This window comes from Haliaeetus albicilla, chromosome 12, assembly GCF_947461875.1.
Source record: "Haliaeetus albicilla chromosome 12, bHalAlb1.1, whole genome shotgun sequence".
In the NCBI taxonomy this organism is placed as follows: domain Eukaryota; kingdom Metazoa; phylum Chordata; class Aves; order Accipitriformes; family Accipitridae; genus Haliaeetus; species Haliaeetus albicilla.
The window spans coordinates 6,538,602-6,559,752 of record NC_091494.1 but is presented as its reverse complement, the minus strand read 5'-3'; the positions used below and the strand labels follow the sequence as shown (position 1 = coordinate 6,559,752).

The 21,151-nt window shown below is 61.1% G+C and overlaps 2 protein-coding genes and 1 long non-coding RNA gene across 3 annotated transcripts; 1 reads left to right on the top strand and 2 right to left on the bottom strand.

The window, feature by feature from the left end:
* Nucleotides 1-67: 67 nt before the first annotated feature.
* On the bottom strand, nt 68-8,950 carry LOC138687984 (uncharacterized). Its single transcript, XR_011327020.1, has 2 exons — nt 8,874-8,950; nt 68-285 (listed from the first exon to the last, which is right to left on the bottom strand). It is a non-coding gene; the product is annotated as an uncharacterized lncRNA (long non-coding RNA).
* LOC104325026 (zona pellucida sperm-binding protein 3-like) lies at nt 991-7,239 on the top strand. Its single transcript, XM_069797650.1, has 10 exons — nt 991-1,374; nt 1,845-1,963; nt 2,053-2,156; nt 2,385-2,562; nt 2,647-2,767; nt 2,861-2,952; nt 3,109-3,245; nt 3,322-3,411; nt 3,485-3,603; nt 7,000-7,239. The coding sequence occupies exons 1-10, from the start codon at nt 1,006-1,008 to the stop codon at nt 7,237-7,239; spliced, it is 1,569 nt and encodes a 522-aa protein (XP_069653751.1). The 5' UTR covers nt 991-1,005.
* Nucleotides 8,951-9,522: 572 nt separating the features above from the next.
* LOXL1 (lysyl oxidase like 1) lies at nt 9,523-18,579 on the bottom strand. Its single transcript, XM_069797797.1, has 7 exons — nt 17,511-18,579; nt 12,509-12,617; nt 11,463-11,600; nt 10,995-11,151; nt 10,807-10,902; nt 10,495-10,610; nt 9,523-10,121 (listed from the first exon to the last, which is right to left on the bottom strand). Exons 1-7 carry the CDS (start codon nt 18,562-18,564, stop codon nt 10,115-10,117), a joined length of 1,677 nt encoding a protein of 558 aa, XP_069653898.1. The 5' UTR covers nt 18,565-18,579; the 3' UTR covers nt 9,523-10,114.
* Nucleotides 18,580-21,151: the final 2,572 nt, after the last annotated feature.

Genomic DNA, 21,151 nt, shown 5'->3' with positions numbered 1-21,151 from the left:
GCTTGCAGAGCCCTGGCAGGAAAAAAGAGTTAAAGATGCTCAAAAGAACAGACTGAAACTCCAATAATGAGGCTTGAAAACATACAGGGTTTATTTTTAAGCAGCTTTCCCTGTTCCCCAGCTGTGAGGAGCTGGGCAATGCCCAGCCCTGCTTGTGGGGCGTGGGATACAAACCGGGGTGCTGCGGTGTGGAGAAGGGAGCGATGAGTGGAGCACCAATCCTCCAGCTTCTTCTACCTTGAGCCCATTTCCTTGAAGGCACCAAAACAAGCACAACCCAGAGAGCTGTGGAAAGGCAGCAGAGAGAAAAAAGAAAGGTTGCAGCTCTGCAGCTAATGACCTCGCTGCCAAGGCTGAAACGGGGGTTGTTCAGGCCTGGCTGAGAACAGCCGTGCTCGTGTCAGCAGTGAGGGCTCTCCATCAGCTACTTCTGACGGAACATCCCACTCCCGGCCCTGCTGAGGAGCAGGGGGACCCGTAAAGCCCCTGTTTGGGCTGGAGCTGTGAGCATATGGGCTTCTGACCCCCCCCCCCCAGCACATCAGCATCCAAGCAGAAAACCAAAGTCCCAGGGGAGCCGATGGCGCCAGGCAGGGATGGTCCCCGCAGGGGAGATGGGAAGCACCCGGATTGGGATCATGGACCCTGCTCCTGCCACCTCCCCAGCAGCCTTGAAAAGCCCCTTATCACCTTATAACCTAAACAAGTCACTTTGTACCAGCCTCCCCGTCTCCGGCTTCTGCTGAGTTTTATAAACAACTTCCCCAAAGTGGCTGACGAGGATGTTTTCTCTCGCCTTGGGCAGCCCAGGAATGGGGGGTCCTGGCACCCTGGAAATGACTCGGTCGTGCCCCCCCTCTCCCCGCACCCACGAGGGCTGGCCTTTGGGTGCCATTGGTCCCCAAATGGGAGCCCGGGGCGGACAGCTCCTGCTCCTGATGGGGATATAAAGGCTGGAAGAGCAGCCACAGCTCTCTGTGCCGGGCTTTGCTGGAAGAAGGAGGGATGGGACCCGAAAGCAGCTTGATCTTCGCTCTTCTCTGCTGGGCGGCGGGTGAGGTGGCTGCCTACCCACCCTGGGATTTCTCCTGGGGTGACCCGGCGAGCCGGGGGGTGCGGCCAGACCCCTACGCCTGGTCTTGGGTGGAGGACCCCCAGTCTCGAGCCATCTCCAGCCGGCAGCCGGTGACAGTGCAGTGCCAGGAGGCTCAGCTGGTGGTGACGGTACACAGAGACCTCTTCGGCACCGGCCGCCTGGTCAACGCGGCTGACCTGACGCTGGGGCCAGCAGCGTGCAAGCATTCCTCGCTGAACCCCGCTCACAACACCGTCACCTTCACCGCTGGCCTCCACGAGTGTGGCAGCATCGTCCAGGTAAGACCTTCTCCCAGCAGTCCTTCCCCCAGTCCCGGCATCCCACCTGGCATCCCACCCCCTCCCAGGAGCAGCTCCGGGCTGTGGGACCATGCACCGGGCATCCCCCATGATGCCAGGGGATCTCTGAGTGCCGGACGCAGAGCACCATTGAGGAACACCCTAGGGGAAGGATGAGTGGGTATTACTCCCAACCGGGAGTGGTTTTTCCCCAAAGCTGCTTTGCCTTTTCAGCCAGAGACACATCAATGGTACAAAGACCCCACATCAGACCCATTTCACTCGTGTTTTGGCCCATTAGGAAGTTTAACTTACTGAGAATGGAGCGGGGCTCCTTCTCCATCCCCTTTTCCCCAGCTTTTTCCCCATTTCTTCAGCATTTCCTAGTTGGGAAAGGACGGCTACGTGGCTCGGTGGTGGTGGGAGGTGGGGTGGCCTCGCCGCTGGCCTCTCACCGCTTTTCTGCCCAGATCACACCGGATTCCCTCATCTACCGCACGCTCCTCAACTACGACCCCAGCCCCGCCAGCAACCCCGTCATCATCCGCAGCAACCCTGCTGTCATCCCCATCGAGTGCCACTACCCCAGGTGAGGCTTCCCCGTCCTCAGTACCCCCCAGTCCAGTCCCCAGGGGCCAGCACAGGGTCATATCCTGATGCACGGTGGTCCTTGCACAGGAGGGAGAACGTGACCAGCAACGCCATCCGACCCACCTGGGCTCCCTTCAGTTCCACGCTGTCTGCGGAGGAGAGGCTGGTGTTCTCCCTGCGCCTCATGAACGGTAGGTGGGAAGCCATCCTGAGCTGCGGATGGGGATTGTTCCATCCTTTTTCCAGTGCGGGAGAGCTTGGGGACCCAGCACCTCACTGGGGAAGCCAACCTACCCCATGGAGAACACCAGCACTCCTGCTTTTGGGCTGAGCCTTGGCTCTGGGCCCATGGGAGCTTGGGGACGGCCAGAGCCACCCCTCCGTCCCCACGCCTTTGTCACCCCGGCGCTGCCTTGCAGAGGACTGGAGTGCCGAGAGACCCTTCACCGGTTTCCAACTGGGTGACATCCTCAACATCCAAGCAGAGGTGGGCACTGAGAGCCACGTGCCGCTGCGGTTGTTTGTGGACAGCTGCGTGGCTGCCCTGAGCCCCGGCACCGATTCCTCACCCCACTATGCCATCATCGACTTCAACGGGTAAGTCCTGGGGACCTGCCAGCAGCAGCACGGGGGAGCAGGGACCCGCCGGGATGCTGACACCCCCTCCCCGACCTACCCCAGGTGCCTGGTTGATGGGAGGTCGGACGACACCAGCTCTGCCTTCATCACCCCCCGGCCCCGAGAGGACGTGCTGCGCTTCAGGATCGACGTGTTCAGGTTTGCGGGGGACGCCAGGAATCTGGTAAGGCTGCGTGTGTGTCCCCCCGCCAGCCCCAAACCGAGCCGGTGTCCCCCACCAGTGGGTCCCCACCTCTCTCCTTTGCCCTTCCCGCAGATCTACATCACTTGCCACCTGAAGGTGACCCCAGTGGACCAAGCCCCAGACCCCCTGAACAAGGCTTGCTCCTTCAACAAAGCCAGAAACACGTGAGTAGCCGCCGCACCGGGATGGGGCAGGTCCCCACCAGCATCCCGCAGCCCTGGCACGGCACGGGGATGCATCACGGACCCAGATTTGGGGGGCACAAATGCTCTGTGGGTGCCGGGGGGGGCTCCAGTGATGATGCTCCCACCCTGCTACAGCTGGGCACCTGTGGAAGGCACCCGGGACATCTGCAGCTGCTGCGAGACGGGCAACTGCGAATCCCCTGCTCTATCCCGGAGGCTCAACCCCCTGGAACGATGGCCCGGCCGCCGTTTCCGCCGCCACGATGCCGATGGTAAGGTCCCCGTGAGGACGGAGGGGACACGCCGGGGTTGCGGGATGAGCCCGCCTCATTGTTCCTTCCTCCCTAGGGAAAGAGGCCGAAGCCGACGTGGTTATCGGCCCCGTGCTCCTCTCGAGGGACCCGGGGCCCATGGGAGAGCGGCGGGAGGGAGGTCAAGGTGAGTCCCCGCCGGCCACGGCCGATGGCACGGCCCCGATGACAAGCTCTAACAGCCCCCCTTGGTTTTACAGGTGGGGTGACAGTGGTGCCCAGCGTGGTGACAGGGCTGATCTGCGTGGTGGCCGGCATGGGGCTGGCCGGGGCAGTGCTGGCTGTTGGCGTGGGGCGCAGGGGGTGCGCCCGTGCTTCGGTGTGAGCGTGGGGCGAGAGTCAAATAAATAAAGCCTGGGAAGGACAGAGAACGTCTGTGCTGCTCCCTCTGCGATGGCACCCTGGGGACACGCCTGGGCTGGGTGCCCTGCCAGGGAGGGAGCATCCATCCCTGCCGTGTGGCCGTGGGGGTGCCGGAGCCCCCCAGCTCTTGGGGGGGGTGTCTCCACATGTCCACTCGGATTTCAGCCCTCCCTGGAGCTCCGGTTTGGGAGTTGCCCCACTCATGGGTGACACTGGGGACAGTCCCCTCGCCCTAGAGGAATCCCAGCTGTGTCCCCCGGCCACCGCTCCGGATTGGGGGGGGGGGCCGAGCAGGGTGCGGGGGGGCCTCGGCTTAGCCAGGGGAGGACCACAACTCCTTCGGGAGGGCGTTTTTTGGGGGGCCCCCCTGGAAGGGGACAAGTGACAGCCCCGGCACCCGGCGGGGACCCGGCGCGGCTGAAGCCCCGTGGGCGGGGACCCCTCGCCTTGCCCCGCCTCCCTCACGCTTCGCCCCGCCCATCTCACCGCCCACAAGCTCCGCCCCCCCCCCCGCCGCGCTGTTCCCGCGGTTCCGGGCGCGGCCCCGGTTCTTCCCGCAGCGGCGGCCCCGGCTTCCCCTTCTCCTTCCCCTTCCTCTTCCTCTTCCCCTTCCCCTTCCCCTTCCCCTTCCCCTCGTCGGCTCCGGGCCTGCCCTTTCTCTGTGCCGGCCCCCGGGGCCGGGGCCGGAGGGGGTCCCGTGGCGAGAGCCCGGCGGGGGCGCCCGGCCCCGGGGTTTCTTGCCCAGCCCCGGGGTCAGCGTTGCCCCACTCCCCCCGGCCCCCCAGCACCGCGTTCGGCCCCAGCTCCCCCCCCAGGGCCTTCCTTCGGGCCCTGGCCCCGCGGTGTGTCCTTCAGCCCCACAGTCGGTATTTCTTCCCAGCCCCGTGGTTTGGTCTCAGCTCCAGCCCTGCAGCACTTCAGCTCCTGCCCCGCCGCCGGGGTCTCGGCCCCAGGCTCTCTCTTTCCTCTTATGTCAGCCCCACAGGTTTGATTTCGGCTCCAGCTCTGCAGCTGGATCTACCCTGACAGTCGGTATTTTGGCTCCAGCCCTACGCGCTGTGCTTTGCCTCTGACTCTCCAGTCCATCTTTCTGCCCCAGATCCACCGTTTTTATTTCAGCTCCGGCTCTCAGTCATTTATTCTCCAGCCCTAGGGTCAGTATTCCCGTTCCATCCAGCTCTACAGTCAGTATTCCAGTCCTACAGTCTTTATTTCAGCTCTAACCCCAGCCCTGCAGCCTTTCAGCTCCAGCTCTACATTGCACTCCAGCCCCACGGTCGGTATTTTAGCCCCCACCTCAGGACCTTTATTTCAGCTCCAGCCCCACAGGCAGTATTTCTGCCCAGCCCTATGGTTTTTATTTCAGCTCCAGCTCTGCATCATGTCACCTCCAGCCCCACAGTCTGTGTTTCAGCCCCAGCCCTGCTGTGTTTGTTTCTTCTCCAGCCATACAATCTTTATTCCAGCCCTGGGGTCTTTATTTCAGCTCCAGCCCTGTGTCATCCCAGCTCCGGCTCCAGGGTTTTTATTCCAGCCCCAGCCCTACAGTTGTTATTCCAGCTCCATCTCTGCGACTTCTCCACTCCAGCTCCAGCCCCGCACTCTCAATTGCAGCCACAGCTCCAGGGCCTTTGTGTCAGCTCTGACCCCACAGTCTGTGTTTCAGCTCCAGCCCCATACAGTGTATTTCAGAGACAGCCCTACAGGTTTTATTTCTGCTCCTGTCCTGCAGGCTCTGCTTGAGCCCCAGGGTCTTTATTCCACCTGTGGCAACACAGTCGGTATTTCGGCTCCAGCTCTCTGGTGTCCCAGCTCCAGCCCCACAATCTTTACTCCGGCTCCGTCAGCACAGTCGGTCTTTCTGCTCCAGCTCTGTGTTGTGTCAGCTCCAGCCCTACAGTCTTTATTTCAGCACCACTGTATTTTCGCTCCAGCTATGTGTATTTTCGCTCCAGCCCGAGCCCCCCCATACAGGTTTTACATCAGCCCCGGCCCTACAACCTTTATTCTGGCCCCAGCTCCACATCCTTCCAGCTGCAAGCTGCTCCTCTTCTCACGGCAGCGCTGGGGCTGTTGACAAGGTTGTCCAGCCGTACAATCTTTATTTCAGCCCCAGGGCCTTGTATTTCAGCTCCAGACCCGTGCCATCCCAGCCCCAGCTCTGGGGTTTTTATTCCAGCCCCACTATGTGTATCTCAGCCCCAGCTCTCTTGAGATTTCAGCCCCAGCCCTACAGTTGTTATTCCAGCTCTAGCTCTGCAGCATCTCCGCTCCAGCCCCGCGCTCTCGATTTCGGCCGCAGCTCCAGCCCCACACTGTGTATTTCAGAGACAGCCCTATAGGTTTTTATTTATGCTCCTGCCCCGCGGTCTCTGTTTCAGCTCCAGGGTCTCTATTCCAGCTGCGGCGACACAGTTGGTATTTCGGCTCCAGCTCTCTGGTGTCCCAGCTCCAGCCCCACACTCCGTGTTCCTGCCCCAGCCCCACAATCTTTACTCCGGCTCCGTTGGCACAGTCGGTCTTTCCGCTCCAGCTCCGTGTTGTGTCAGCTCCAGCCCCACGCTGTGTATGTCAGAGCCAGCCCTACAGTCTTTATTTCAGTCCCAGTCCTGCTATGTGTATTTCCCCCCCAGCCCCCCGTACAGGTTTTATGTCAGTCCCAGCTCTACAACCTTTATTCCGGCTCCAGCTCCGCATCCTTCCAGCTCCAAGCTGCTCCTCTTCTCACGGCAGCGCTGGGGCTGTTGACAAGGTTGTAATTCAATCACTGTCATCACTCAACTATCAGGAGGAGCTGTCATAACTGGCCCAAAATCGCCTCGACTGGTGTGTCCTGAATCAAGCGTTGGCCCCCCCCCGCCCCATTTCACCCAGAGACTATCATCTGAGACATTGAATTTGGCCCGGTGCATGCCAGCGTCCGGCACTTTGGGGGCAAATGTGACAGGACCCCCACCTCCGGCGAGGGTCCCACAGCCGCACCCCACTCCCCAACTCCCAGCTCCCCAAATCCCCCCCCCCTCACCCCCACCCACCCCCAGACCCCTGAGCTGGCGTTTGGGGGCTGGGAACAGGCACTCGGCCTCCGCTTCCCTGTCCCAAACAGCAGCACGGGGGCTGCTGCTGAGCCCCCAAAACACAGCCCTGAGCCCCCAGCAGCACTCGGCCCCACTCCCAAGCGCAGCCCTTCGGCTCCATGTCAGGGGCTGGGACCGGAGCCGGCTCCGCTCGAACCAATCCCGTACCGACCACCCGCGCCCCACCCTGCTTCGCTCCGTCCAATCCCAGCCCGTCCTTTCAATCCGGCCCCGCCCCCCCGGCTCCCCGGCCCCGATGCCCCCGTTCCCCGCAGGCCCCGATCCCGCCGCCGCCGCTCCGGGAGGCGCGGCCCGGCCGGAGGCGGAGGGAGCCCGGTCCCCGTGCGCCCCCTCGGAGAGCTCCCGGCGGTGCGGGGTCGCTGCGAGCTGCGGCGGTTCCCGGCTCTGGAGAGCGAACGGTGAGCGGGAGCGGGCTCGCTGCGGAGCCCCCGTCCGGATTGAAGCGGCGGGCTCGGATTGGTGGAGCGGAGCCGGGCGGGGCAGGGCCGGATTGAAAGGACCGGCTGGGATTGGGTGGAGCGGAGCTGGTCGGGGCGCGGCCCGTTGGTGCGGGATTGGCGGAGTCGGGCGCTGCCTCGGTGCAGGATTGGCAGGACGGGATTGGCGGGGCGGGGCCGGAGGCCGTGGAGCGCGGCGCTGGGGCGGCGCTGCCGGGGGCCGGGAAGGCTGGGTCGGAAACAGTGTGTTGTGTTATTGTAAACCTTATGCCTAATGGTGACTGACAGGTAATAAAGTGTAACACGGCACAGTGAAGCTTTGCGGGGCGGGCGGGGGGCTGGTTCCTCCCCGCGGGAGAGGCCCCCCCTAGTTCCCAAGCTCTCCCCCCCCGGCACCGGGGGGGGGATTTGGGGAGCTGGGAGTTGGGGAGTGGGGTGGGGCTGTGGGACCCTCGCCGGAGGTGGGGGTCCTGTCACATTTGCCCCCAAAGTGCCGGACGCTGGCATGCACCGGGCCAAATTCAATGTCTCAGATGATAGTCTCTGGGTGAAATGGGGCGGGGGGGGGCCAACGCTTGATTCAGGACACACCAGTCGAGGCGATTTTGGGCCAGTTATGACAGCTCCTCCTGATAGTTGAGTGATGACAGTGATTGAATTACAACCTTGTCAACAGCCCCAGCGCTGCCGTGAGAAGAGGAGCAGCTTGGAGCTGGAAGGATGCGGAGCTGGAGCCGGAATAAAGGTTGTAGAGCTGGGACTGACATAAAACCTGTACGGGGGGCTGGGGGGGAAATACACATAGCAGGACTGGGACTGAAATAAAGACTGTAGGGCTGGCTCTGACATACACAGCGTGGGGCTGGAGCTGACACAACACGGAGCTGGAGCGGAAAGACCGACTGTGCCAACGGAGCCGGAGTAAAGATTGTGGGGCTGGGGCAGGAACACGGAGTGTGGGGCTGGAGCTGGGACACCAGAGAGCTGGAGCCGAAATACCAACTGTGTCGCCGCAGCTGGAATAGAGACCCTGGAGCTGAAACAGAGACCGCGGGGCAGGAGCATAAATAAAAACCTATAGGGCTGTCTCTGAAATACACAGTGTGGGGCTGGAGCTGAAATGAAGGCCCTGGAGCTGCGGCCGAAATCGAGAGCGCGGGGCTGGAGCGGAGATGTTGCAGAGCTAGAGCTGGAATAACAACTGTAGGGCTGGGGCTGAAATCTCAAGAGAGCTGGGGCTGAGATACACATAGTGGGGCTGGAATAAAAACCCCAGAGCTGGGGCTGGGATGGCACGGGTCTGGAGCTGAAATACAAGGCCCTGGGGCTGAAATAAAGATTGTACGGCTGGAGAAGAAATAAACACAGCAGGGCTGGGGCTGAAACACAGACTGTGGGGCTGGAGCTGGAGCTGAAATAAAGACCCTGGGGCTGGAGGGGAAAGAATGCAGGGCTGGAGCTGGAATAAAAACCACGGGGCTGGGCAGAAACACCGACTGTGGGGCTGAAGGACAGACCGCGAGGCCGGGGCCCGAAGGAAGGCCCTGGGGCTGGAGCTGGGGCCGAACGCGGTGCTGGGGGGCCGGGGGGAGTGGGGCAACGCTGACCCCGGGACTGGGCAGGAACCCCGGGGCCGGGCCGCCGCGCCGGGCTCTCGCCACAGGACCCCCTCCGGCCCCGGCCCCACTCACCGTCGCCTCCGAAGTCCTCCGGGGCGGCTGCAACGAGACGCGGCTGCTCCGGGCGGGGAAGCCGAAGCCGAAGCCGCGCTGGGGGCCAACCCCAATGCGCTAACGCGAAGGGGCGGGGCTTAAATGGGCGGAGCGAGGAGAAGGGGCGGCTTCATGGGGCGGGGCGCAGAGACGATGGGGGCGGAGCGTAGGGAAAGGGGCGGGGCGGGCGGGAGCGGCTGGGGACCTGGGCCTCGAGTGGGGAGCGGGAGCTGGCGATGGGGGACAGAAGGTGTGGGGGACGTGGCCGGGGGGGGGTACAGGATCTGGTGGCAGGGCTGTGGCTCCCAAAGCACAAAGGATGCCACCGAGAGGGTGGCTGTGTCCCACGCCCCCCTCTCCCCACTCAGGGCAAGGAGCGAGGAATAATTGGGGCATCTCAGGGAGTACATCCTTGCCACCCCCGCCATGTGTTGTGGCCTTTGCTCCCCAGCATCCAGGATTAAAGGACAACAGGAAAAAGCCAACAGCTTTCCCTTAGGGCGCCCCTCCGGAGAGATCCCCATCCCACTGGTAGCCCGAGGACATCCCGGGACATCCCTCGGGCGGCTGTCACGGTGGCACGATGCCCGTTGTCCCGGCACTGCAGCCTCAGTTAGACACTGAACCCTCAAAAGCAACGTGTTTTAATGATTTCTGGTTTTAAAGCTCGTGAAAATAATAATAATATTAATAATAAAAATAATAATAAACCAAGACTTCCAGTCATCTCAAGGACTCCCCTCCCTATTTTTAAAAGTGGAACAGATCCCAGCCAGGGCAGCAGCTCCAACTCCGGGCTGTCTTCTCCCCCCCCAGGGAGGCAGCATTGCTGGAGACCACCCCCCCTTCCCCCCAAAAAATGCTGAAGGGGTTAAAGACTACAGAGCTCTCTATTGCTAATATGCGATTTACATCATTTATACAGCATTTACGGGCCCCTGCCTTTATTCCAGCTAAAACTCAGCATCGGTTTCCCTTAGGAAATGGAAAAAAAAAAAAAAAAAGGTTAAAGAAAAGTTAAGTATAAAAAAATATCTCAAAGAGTTGCTCTCGCTTCCCCTCCTTTTAACGTGAAGAAATGGGGGGGGGGCTTGGGGGGTGTGTCAAGGAGCTGCTGATGGGCTCCGGGGTCTCCAGTGGGACAGAGGAGCCAGCTCAGGCACTTTCTTGCGAGGGGGACAGAGGCTGTGGCAGGTGACGTCCCTCTGGCCCTGCTCCCATCAAGATCTGAAAGAAGACAAAAAAAAAAAAAAACACAAACCAAAAACCAACCCAGGATTTGAGAAATGCGCTTAGGAAGACATTCAAAAAAGTTATTTCAAAGGCGGCAGGGGGGTTCTTTTGAAAGTCAGCTTCATTATTCCCTGGAATAACAAGGAAATTCAATATAAATACTCAAAAGGGAGCGAGACACCAGCCCCCAGCTCCATCGCTGGCCAAATCCAGCTTTTTTTTTGATGCTTGCAGAGAAAACCCAAATGAAAGGGAGAAAAAAAGGAGTTACACTACTCAGGTCCAACCCCCATCTCTAGTTTTTTTGATGGCCAAGGGAAGAACAGAGAAGGAGAGATGGACAGAGAAGGACAGAAGGACATCTTACTGGGAAATCTTGCAGTTTGTCGTGGCGACGTAGCGTCCGGTGTAATGGATGTTGCACCTCACCACATTGTTGGTGAAGTCTGACTCCAGGACGATGTATTTGGGGTTCACTTGAACCTAAAAATGGGGGAAAGGGAAGGAAAAACACCCCCAAAAATTACTAAGAAGGGGGACGAGCAGCGCCTAAACCTGTGTTAAAGGGATGGCACAAAAAAAAGTGGGTGGTCCCGAACCCGATGGTTAAGAGGATCCCAAGCCGCCCCCAAATCAGTAATGTTTGCCCCTAAAAATCTCCCCCAACAACCCTGGCCACCTTTAAGACGTAATTCCCCGGCTGCACGTCCGTTATATCGATCCACTGGCAGTCAATGTCGGCGTTGTAGGTGTCGTAGCAGCCCGGGCTCAAGCCCTGCGGGGAGAAAAGGGAGTTCAGGGTATGCTGGGGGGGTGGCGTGTGAACCCCGAGGAGCCCTTCAAGCTTCCTCCCCCCCGCAAAGGCACCTGGGTGTGGGCCGTGCAGGCGTAACGCTTCAGGTTGCCGAAATCACAGGTGGTGTCCTCCAGGCAGAAGCTGGCCTTGTGGCCCTCGGCCACCTTCCTCCCTGTGGTGGCATCCAGCAGGTCGTAGTGGCTGAACTCATCCATGCTGTGGTAGTGCCTGGGGACAGAGGGAGGGACGACGACAGAGTCAGGGTGACCCCCGAATGGTGCCGTCCCCTCCCCAGATGGGATTCTGGGGGCTGCCCATCAACGTGGGTCCACACCGGCTTGCCAGCTCCCTCCTTGGGGACATTAACTGCAGGAGCTTGGTGGCTTTAGGGACAAAGAGGGGAAGTAAGGTAACACCCCCCCACCCCACCCCGCCCCAAGCTCTCAAAGCAAAGCCACAAAAAGGGGGAAAGGCCATTAAAAAAGCCTTAAAACTGCCATGAAAAGGGGGGCTGATGGAGGGGAGGTGGGGACACTCACTGGTGGCAACTGTGCCATTCCCAGCTGTGCCGGGGCCGGCTGGGCAGAAAGTCGGCTGTGCCCTGGTTCTTCACCCGCTGGGGAAACCGCAGGAGCACCCGCACGTCGTAGTCGGTGGCTTCAGCGGTGTAGGCGGTGCTGGGGACATCAAGGAAGGTCAATGCCAACGTCCACCCCCCCCCCAGCCCTCGGCCCCAGCCCCGGGGGACAGGAGCTCTGGCAGGTTCAGCCCTGGCACCCCTGGGGAGGCAAATCTCCAGCGATCGCCTCTGTAGGGAGAGTTTCCTCCGTGGAAAAGGAAATGATGAAAAAAGAAGAGGGAGAGGAGAGAAGGTCCCCTGCCCTGCAGCACTCGCCAGACCCTTCCTTTGTGCTTTGCTTTGCTCTTTGCTTTGCCCTTTCCTTTCCCCTTCCCTCTTTCCTTCTCTTCTCCTCTCCTTCATCCTTCTACCCCTTCCCTTCCCCTTTCTGCTTCCCTTTACCCTTTCTTGCTCCTCTCCTTCATCTTTTTCCTCCTTCCCTTTCCTTCTTCCCTTTCCCATTCTTTCCTCCATCCTTCTCCTCCTTCCTCTTCCCTCTCCTTCCCTTTCCCCTTTCCTTCTCTCCTCCACCCTTCTTCTCCTTCCCCTTCCCTTTCCCATTTCCTCTTTGCTTTGCTTTTCCCTTCCCTTCTCTCCTCCTTTCTTTTCCTTCACCCTCCTTCCCTTTCCCCTTTCCTCTTCCCTACCCTTCCCTTTCCCCTTTCCTTTTCTCCTCCATCCTTTTCCTTCATCCTTCTCCTTTCCCACCCCTCTTCCCTTTCCCCTTTCCTATCCTTCACTTGCCTTCTCCTCTCCTCCACCCTTCTCCTCCTTCCCCTTTCCTCTTCCCTATCCTTCCCTTTCCCCTTTCCTTCCCCCTCCTCCATCCTTCTCCTCCATCCTCCTCCTCCACCAGCGCGTCCCCCATTCCTCCCCATCTCCCCCTCACCCCAGGACCCCCCTGTCTCTCCCCATGTCCCCCCCGGCCCCAGGACGCAACCCACACCCCCCCATGGCTGCTCCTACCTGGCCAGGCACTTCTCCTCAGCCGCGCAGCGCAGCGAGTACAGGTGAGCTCGCTGCACGTAGGTGGACGCTTGCACGTAGTTGGGGTCCGGCACCAAGTCGGGGAGACCTGCCAGGAGGACGGGGACAGCCCTGAGGACGGGGACAGACCTTGGGGACAAGGCTCAGGGACGCCGCGGTGCCCTCCTCGAAGCAGCCAGCCCCGACCTCCTGGGGAAGTTTTGCTTTGGTCACCACCATGTTTTTTTAATTTGAAGCTGCAGATGGAAAATCCTCCCTCTCCCTCCCCTTCCCCCCCCACCCCGGGTTCCTGCTGGCAAATCCCAGTCCTCCATTTTCCTACAGCGGGATTGCTCAACCCGTCCTCCTGGAAGCGATTACACCCAGCCCTGGACGGCCACCCTGCAAGGGGTTATTGGGGTCCCCCTGAGCCCCTGGACTCCCACCCCTGTGGCAGCCAGGAACGGGGGGTGACAAGAGCCCCCAAAAAGGGGGGGTTCCTATTTCCTGCCCTGCTTCCTGTTTTTCACCCCAAACCAGGGGTGAGAGTGGGGGCTCTGCTGACCCCAGGCCCCCCCCCCCACGCCTTTAGCCCTCCTCTCCTTCAATTCCTGATGTCGCCCTGTGCTTGGGGCCAAGCCAGAGCAGGCTGCGGACAGACAGACAGACAGCTAGCCACAGGGATGGGCGGGGGCTGCCTCACTTTCCAAAAGCATTACAGAGCCCAGCTGGAGCCAGAACTTACCCCCCCCCCCAGCAACGCCCTTTCACACCTCCCCTTCCCAAAGGCTCCTCCGGGACCAGCGACCCTGAAAGCATCCTTACATCTGCCCCTCGAGAAGGACCGGGATGGGAGGGGACAGCCCCCAGGCGCTCCGTTCCTCAGTTTCCCTTCTCACAGCCCACTGCAAAGTCAAGCCCTGCTCCGCAACAACCTCTGCTTAGCATCTCTCCTTCCTGCGAGCTCACTGGCCTGTCCCCATCCCCATCCTCGTCCCTGTCCCCATCCCTATCCTCGTCCCCATCCTTGTCCTTGTCCCCATCCTCGTCCCCATCTTCAACCCCATGTTCACCTACATCCTCATCCCCATCCCCGTCCCCATCCTCACTCTTCATCCTCATCCTCACCCTCTTACCTGTCCCCATCCCCATCTTCATGCCCATCCCCATCCTCAACCCCATCCCCACCTTCATCCCCATCTTCATCTCCATCCTCATCGCCATCCCCTTTCAAGGGACTCGGGGGGGGGGGCTCCAGCCACATCAGCTCCTCCCTTTGCACCCAGACACTTGCCAGCACGTTTCCCTTTTTTCCTCTCCTATTTCTTTATCCCTATTTTCCCTTTTTTTCCATGGGCAAAAAGAACAATGCCTTCTTGTTTCTTGGCCTGCCTTCCCTCGAGGGATCACGTCACTCCATTGGAGCTCGTTTCCTGCCCCGCTTGCTTGGTCATCGCTGCTGATGTAATACCCCGGGGGGGGGGCGCGCACACCAGGGGAGAAAATTGGGAGAGCTTGGAAAGACTTCCCCCCCCTTAAAAAAATTAATAATAAAAAAAATGATGGACAAAGACCCCTGGGCCCCATCCCACTTGCAAGAGGAACATTTGTCATCATTTATAAACCAGCTTTTCCTCCCCGCTGTTGTTTATAATAAATTCTTGGACGCTCCGGAGAGAAACCCGACTCCTTTACCAACGGGGAGTTATATTTTCCCCCCACGACGGAGCTCGCCCTGGATGGCCCCGTTGTTATTGTAGGGTCTCACGCCTGGTTTTCGGCTCAGGCCCGGCAGCGAAGGGTCAGACCGCAAGCGCCGGCATCGCTGGGGTTAATGGGATGGCAGGATCCAGCCTCACCACCCTCCAAATGTCCCCTTATCACAGCAGGGCACCGAACTGTCCCCATCAGGGGCTGGCCAAATCCTGATCCTTTTTGATGAGCCAGCACTTTTCCACCTCCTGCAAGTCAGGGGGCCTGGCAGCCCCCCACTATCGCCTCCAAAAAGGGACAACCACAGCAAGAAAATGTTTGTTTTTCCTCCTCCGCCCCTCAGCCTGCCCCGGGGAGCTGCCAGAGAAGATTTCCTTCTTATTCACCATGAAAATTAGAATAATAAAAAAAGGCAGGCCTGCTCCCTGCCGTGCTGTTTGTGCAGGTGTGCCGGGCTTAGCCGAAAAATCCCAGCTCCAGCAGTTTTCCGAGAGGGCGGCTGCTTCGCCTCCCTGTGCCCGGCAAGTGCTGGGTCCCGGCCCTGGAGATGCAGAGACCACTGACGGGGGGTGGCTGTGAGCAGTGGGGATGGGGACTTGGGGACACCCCCGAGCGACCGAGACGCACCCCTTCGTTCCTCCATCCCACCCCTGCGGCATGCCTCCTCCAGCACCTCCTGGTGCACCCCTTCATCCCCCCCATCCCAGCCCCACTGAATCTTCCCCCAGTCCCCCATTGGTTGTTAAATGCCTTAAGATAGCAAGAAAATCAACCCAAACTCATCCCCAAGCCCAGAAAAGGGAGACTTTCCCAGAGAGAGTGTCACCTCCTGGCTCAGGTGCCCCATCCGTGGGTGATGGCATCCTCAGGAGCCACCACGAGTCAAGCTTAGTGGGTACCGAAATCCCCATCACCCCATGGGATTTCCAAAACCCGCTCCCATTCAAAAACCAACCCAGGGCGACCCGTTCGCACGAGGGAAAGGCAAAAAACCCCTGCTGGAGATGGAGGAAAGCAGAAAGGAGGGGTCTGGGGAGGGGTGAGGGTGAGGAAGCCCCTGAAGATGCCTCCTGGGGGGTGGTCAAAAGCGGGGAGCACCGGTAAGACCCAGCACCTCGGTTGAACCCCACGAGGAGGGGTGGGCTATCTGTCCCCACGGCTTAGATGCCACGTGGGCTTGGATTTCACCAGACATGACCTCCTTTGCATGAGGTCACTCGGGTCCTGAGCGAGACTCGGGTGACGCTCGGGTCTTCTGCAGCAGTCGCGAGCAGGAGACGTGAAGACTTTTGGTGTCTCCTCCCCATCTCCTTGCCAAAGCCCAATCTGCTGCATTTATCCCCTTCCCTTGACCAAGCCACATGAGAAGATCCTCTCCCACCTCCGCCATGGCCTGGCCACCTATAGATTTAGGGCTGGAAACTAATTCAGCTCTCACCTTCTAAGATGTCTTCTTTGGCTGGTTTGGATGGAGGGAGGCGGCCGACCCCCAGTGCTCATGCAAGCCCCAGTAAACCCCCTCATAAAAGCTGTTGGGATCTAATTGCTTAATTAACCCCCCAGGTGCCCCAGCGAGGGGCTGGGAATGCCGCGCATTCCTGGCGGAGCCGGCCGGGATTAGGAGGCTCTTAAAGAGCTTAGGCGCATAATTAACATCTGATTCGGCTTTATAAAGTGTTTTGACCAATTAAGAAACCTGCCTGAAGGGTGGCCCTGCAGGTGACAGGCTTGGAGGTTTTTTTGGTGACCCCCAAGGAGGTGACAGCTTTCCCCAAACAAAGCTTGGCTGGAGAGAGCAGCCCGTGACCCGGAGGAGAGGCCAGGCAGTGGGGTGGCCCCAGAGAGCCACCTCCCTGGACTGATCGGATGATCTTTAGTCCCTTCTTTAGATTTATTAAGGAAAAATGTGAAGAAGGAGGCTGGGGGCTTCTGCACCGAGAGGTGGGTGTCCCGTTGCTGGGCTCACTGGCCAGCAAGGGTTGTCCACCCACCCATGAGCACCCCGATCCCCCTGGCAGAGCCGCAGCACCTCCACCTCCTGCCCGAGCTTCCAGGGATCCTTGAAGGACACAGCCTTTGCCAACAGGGAGAAGATAAGCTTGCCAGGCATCTTCCCACTTCCCTCTGTCGCCTCGGGACATCTGCAGGGCAGCCGTCCCCAGGCACCCCTCCCTGGAGCCACGGGACCGCCGGCATCCCTCATCCCTGCATCCCTCATCCTTGCATCCCTTGCCCGGCAGGAGCGGCTGCTCCCGTCGAGGCAGTGGGAGATGCGGAGGAAGATTCTCTCTGCGCAAACCCTGTCCCCAAGCTCTTTCACACACATCTTCAGCAGGGCCGGCCGGACCTCGGGCTGACCCAGCCCGGCTGCTCTCGCTGTGTTTACTCACTCGCACGCAATGAGGCAGGGCTGGGACAAACGCTTCCCCCAGTACAAACCCTCTGGGATGTTTTTTTCCCAGAAACCAGGGATGGGGCTGGATGGGTTATGGGGTCAGACAGGTCAGAGGCTCCAGCTGAGATGGCTTTCCCGAGGGACAGGCAGGGAACAGATCCCCCAGGCTGCTGCTCCTCACACCCTCCAGCCTTGCTTCCAATTTCACCATGGAGCAAAAACACTCTCAGCAAGCCTCAGCCAAAAGCCACAGGATTTCATCAGGATTGGGGTCAGTAGGACGTGAAACGACGGCGTCCCTGCTGCGACCTTGGTCCCCTGCTGCGGCCGGCACGGGGCGGGCAATGGGGGAGATCGGCCCCGGGTGAGGCAGCACAGATCCACCCGTAAACCAAGGCAAGAGTGCCCCGGCACAGGGCACACGGCCGGGATGACCTGGGACACGGCACTGTCCTACCCCAGGAGCACAGCGTGCCCCCCAACCCACGGCACGCAGCCACCCCGTGCCGGCAGGATGACCGAGGACATGGTCACAAGCGCACCCCACAAATACAGGATGACCTGGGACGTGGCACAGACCCACCCCAAGCTCAGACCCCGCTGGGACTTGCTCCTTCACCCCCCCTTCCCTTTCCTCTCTCTTTTTTCACCCCTTCAAACATCATTCCCAAAACACGGAGGGTCTCCAACAGCCCCTTGGTGGCCCCTCGGTGGCCGCCCAGCCGCATTTGTCCCCGTAGCACCGGGACAGCATCCTGGGAGAGTGACCGGCACCAGACGTGGGTGCAGAGGGCTCTGCCCCCGGGGATGCCTTCTCCCCAGGTGAAGGAGCACCCAGGGCACCGTCCCACCCCGGGGAGCTGCCACCCGCCCCAGGGTAGCCCCCAGACTCACCCCGTCCGCCGTGGCTGGGCCTGTAGACGCTGCCCACGCTGACCCGGGCTTGGCTATCGGGGACGGCTTGCGGCATTTCGGGGCTCCTGGCGGGCAGGTAGGGCTCGGGCCGAGGAACCCCGTAAGGTTCCGGCGCCCGAAAAGGCAGCTGCGGCTCGTAGGGTGGGTACTGGCCGCCGTACCCCGTCCCGGTGGGAGCTTGTAGGTTATCCGCCGACGCGACGCCGTGGCCGGCGGGTTGCCGGTTGGCGTATGAGTCCGGGCCGCCCTGCTCCGGCGAGCCCCCCGCGTCATGGTACAAGCTATGGGAGTACCGGCGGTCCAGCCCATCGACCGGTTGAGGGGCGGCGGGCACATAGGGGCGTTCGGCCGCCGGGTAGTAACCCTGGGCTCTATAGGGGCTCTGCTCCTCCCCGTAGTCCTCGTAGCGTGCCCGGGCTTGGAAGGGGTACACCACGCTGGCGCCCGCTGCCGCCGAAGCCACGGCCGCCCCGCCGGCGCCCCGGTAATAGGTGTACGCCTCGTCGTACGCCCGGGGCGCCTCGTAGGGCTCATACTGGGGGGCGAAGGGGAACTGGGGGTACGCCGGCTGCCCGACGGAGGCGTAGGCGAAGGAGGAGGAGGAGGACGAGGAGGAAGGTTGGCGCGAGCGGCCGGCGGGCCGTACCCGTTGCGAAGCGGTACTGTCGCCCACCGGTCCCTCCCGCCAATTTTCGGGCACCTGCCCGAAACCGAAGGGATGCCTCGTCTGCCCCCGCACCGTCTCGGAACCCGGCCGCGGCGGTACCACCGGTGCCTGCCGCCGAACGTTGCCCGTTCCTCCTCCGCTCATCGCTCCCGCCAACAACAACCGGTTCCCTCCGGGTCTCTCTTGCCCGGCCGGGACGTACTCGGCGCCGGTATTAAGCAAGCTGTAAACGCGGCCGTTGTTCTCCCACTGGATCAGCTGCCTCCAAGGCTGCCCGCCGCCGCCCGCCTGCTCCTGCCCGCCCGCCAGCAGGCACAGCCCGCAACCCAGCGCTGCCCACAACCCCCAAGCTCCCCCCGGTTCCATCCCGCTGGCCGTTTCCGCCGCTTTTTCCCCCCCCCCCGCCCCCAGCCCCGGTGGAGCGGCCGCGCTCCCCGGCGGCGGCGGCGGCGGCGGCGGCGGAGGGAAGCGGGGAGGCGGCGGAGGAGCGAGCGCCGCCGCCGCCGCCGCCGCCGGGTCCTAAGGACCGCCTCCGGGCCGGATCCTGCCCTCCGGGAGGAAGGGCCGCGGAGGTGCTGCCTTGCCGGCCAAATGCATCCCCTCGGGATATGAAACAAACAAACAAAACCCCCACAGCAAACCCTGAAATCTCACGTCGTGACGCTTTTTTAACGCGCTCGACGCCGCGGTTAGACGCATGTTCGCGTTGGAGTTCTCCGCGGTTCGGCGTTAGGCGCTGGACTCGAAATAGGGGTTCAGGCTCGTGGGGAGTGTTGGTGGGGCAACGTGATGCAATCCTGCCCCACGCCGCTGCTCGGAAGGACCCCGGTGTCCCCCAGAGGAACCCAAATTCACACCACTGACTGTCCCACGGGGAGGCCCGGGGCCAGGGTGAGGGCCTAGACAAGCACCTTCACTCCCTCACAAAAGGTCTCAACGGAGAAACTGTTCCAAAACCCCAGAACTTTCCCCCAGAATTTGTCTCTCTGTGACAACTGGGGGGGGGTCCCTTGGTATTGCATCCCAAACGAGGACAGATCCCGCACAAAACATTTTTAACAATCTCCAGGAAGGAATAAAACCAGTGACTGGTTGCTAACTCGGGGCTGGAAATACTAAACAAAAAGGGGGGAGCTAATCCGGGGGGACCCCAACCCCGCTGCCGGCCGTGCAAACCCCAAATCCTTTACCACACTGGGGCCATCGCCCTAGCTCGCTCTCCCGCGGCACCGAACGAAGGGCCTGTGCAAACGGACCGCCGGGGCCTTGCCGCTTCATCCTCCCTGGGGACCCCCTGAACCACACCACACCCCCCCCCCCGGCCTTTTTACAGCCCCACGACCCCAGCCTGGTATCCATAGGGGGCTATTTGGGGGCAGAAATGAGGCTGGGAAAAAGCATCCCAGCATCCTTCCCTCCATCTTCCACCCTGGGGAAACTGAGGCAGCACCCTGAAAGCTGGAGCAGACACCCCAACCCCTGCCACCCCCCTGTCCCTGGAGCTGCCCTTGTACCACCCGGCACTTTCCTGTTGCTTTAAGTCCCGGCCGTAGGGACGTGTGTTTTCCACGTGTAGATTTTTCCTTTTCCCCTTTTCCCCCCCTCCTGCCGCTTTCATTCCCAGCCCCGAAGCCGGGGATGGAGCCAGGATGGGGCCAGGGGCCAAGGCCAGCCTGATGACTGGGGATCCCAGTACCGTGCCTTACCGGAGGGCCTGAATCCCCCCCCACCCCGCCCCGTGAAACCCCCCAATTCCCCGCACCCCCCAATATTTCTGTGCTTTTCCTTGCTCCCGCCTGCGCTCCTCCCTTCTCCCCGCAGGGACTGGAAATACCAGAGTTGATGTAATAGGCAGCGCAGCGCTGGCCAGGAAGGAAAGCCTGGCCTAACCTCCTCCTCCCACATCGCCACGGCCCCACGGCCTCCTGTCCTGAGTGGGGATGGGGACACGGGGAGAACTGGCTGTGGGTCGCTCCCATCCGCGTTGCCCCAGCCCTGCAAACGGTTAGGATTTGGGGGAGCGATAGGACTTGGGGGGATGTTGGGGGTGGGGGGGGACACGCGGCAGGGACAAGGTTACTCCCGTCCCGGTGTGGGGCAGGAGGGGGATGGATGGATGGATGGATGGATGGAGAGAAGGTGGGGGGGGTCCCCATAGGTTTGGTTCAAAGGGGGGGTCCTGTGTGACTCTGCACCCCATCCTGCTCCCCAGGCCATGAGATGCCCCCGGGATGTGGTGGCCGAGGGGACAGGCTACCAGCCCCGTAACCCTTAACGGGGGGGGGGGGGGGGTGTTAAGGACACGCAGGGTCCCACCCCGCATCCCCACGGTCCCCACGCGGGTTCAGCATCCCCAGAAAGGATGCAGGAAGGGGGTGGCCAGAGGGCATCTGTCCCAAAGCGGGACCGCGGGCCACCAAGATGTGACACGAAGGGCAGTGTCCCGTTGTTTTGGGGGGGAGCCCACCCCCACTAGATGGTGCCAGCAGCCCACGCTTGCGGTGCCACAGCAGCGGGGACAGCTACCCCCGCAGCGACTTCTCCCACCCCAGCCCCACAGAAACCCCTTCCCGAGGTGGGGTGAGAAAAGGGGGCAGAGGGACTGGACCCCCTGAACCATTTTCTCACCCCTTCTTTCTAGATCCCAGGAGGGGAGACATGGGTGCCCCTATCCAGCACCAGAGCTGGGGGCATTGCTGGGTGGCTCCCCAAAAGAGGGCGAGGAGAAGCCACAGTGCTGGGGAAACTGAGGCAGTGCTGGCCTGGGGCAAGCTCCCAGCACACCTTTGGTTCCTCCATCCCTCCCCGCTGGGCTCAAACCCTAAATTTCAATTCAACCCCTCAACCAGTCCATTCTGTTTTCCCTTTGCAGAAATAATTACCAATATGGTGAACCCGTTTCATTCCCAAGTGACTAAATTACTTAGCAACTTAATCACCTAAAGACTAGTTT

Bases quoted from the DNA above. Each gene is read 5' to 3' on its own strand.
- LOC104325026 (XM_069797650.1), top strand. From the start codon at position 1,006: ATGGGACCCGAAAGCAGCTTGATCTTCGCTCTTCTCTGCTGGGCGGCG. The intron at 1,375-1,844 runs GTAAGACCTTCT...TTTTCTGCCCAG, and splicing joins AGTGTGGCAGCATCGTCCAG to ATCACACCGGATTCCCTCAT. The intron at 2,768-2,860 runs GTAAGGCTGCGT...CCCTTCCCGCAG, and splicing joins CGGGGGACGCCAGGAATCTG to ATCTACATCACTTGCCACCT.
- LOXL1 (XM_069797797.1), bottom strand. From the start codon at position 18,564: ATGGAACCGGGGGGAGCTTGGGGGTTGTGGGCAGCGCTGGGTTGCGGG. The intron at 11,152-11,462 runs GTGAGTGTCCCC...CTCTGTCCCCAG, and splicing joins GAATGGCACAGTTGCCACCA to GCACTACCACAGCATGGATG. The intron at 10,903-10,994 runs GTGCCTTTGCGG...TTCTCCCCGCAG, and splicing joins CCTGCACGGCCCACACCCAG to GGCTTGAGCCCGGGCTGCTA.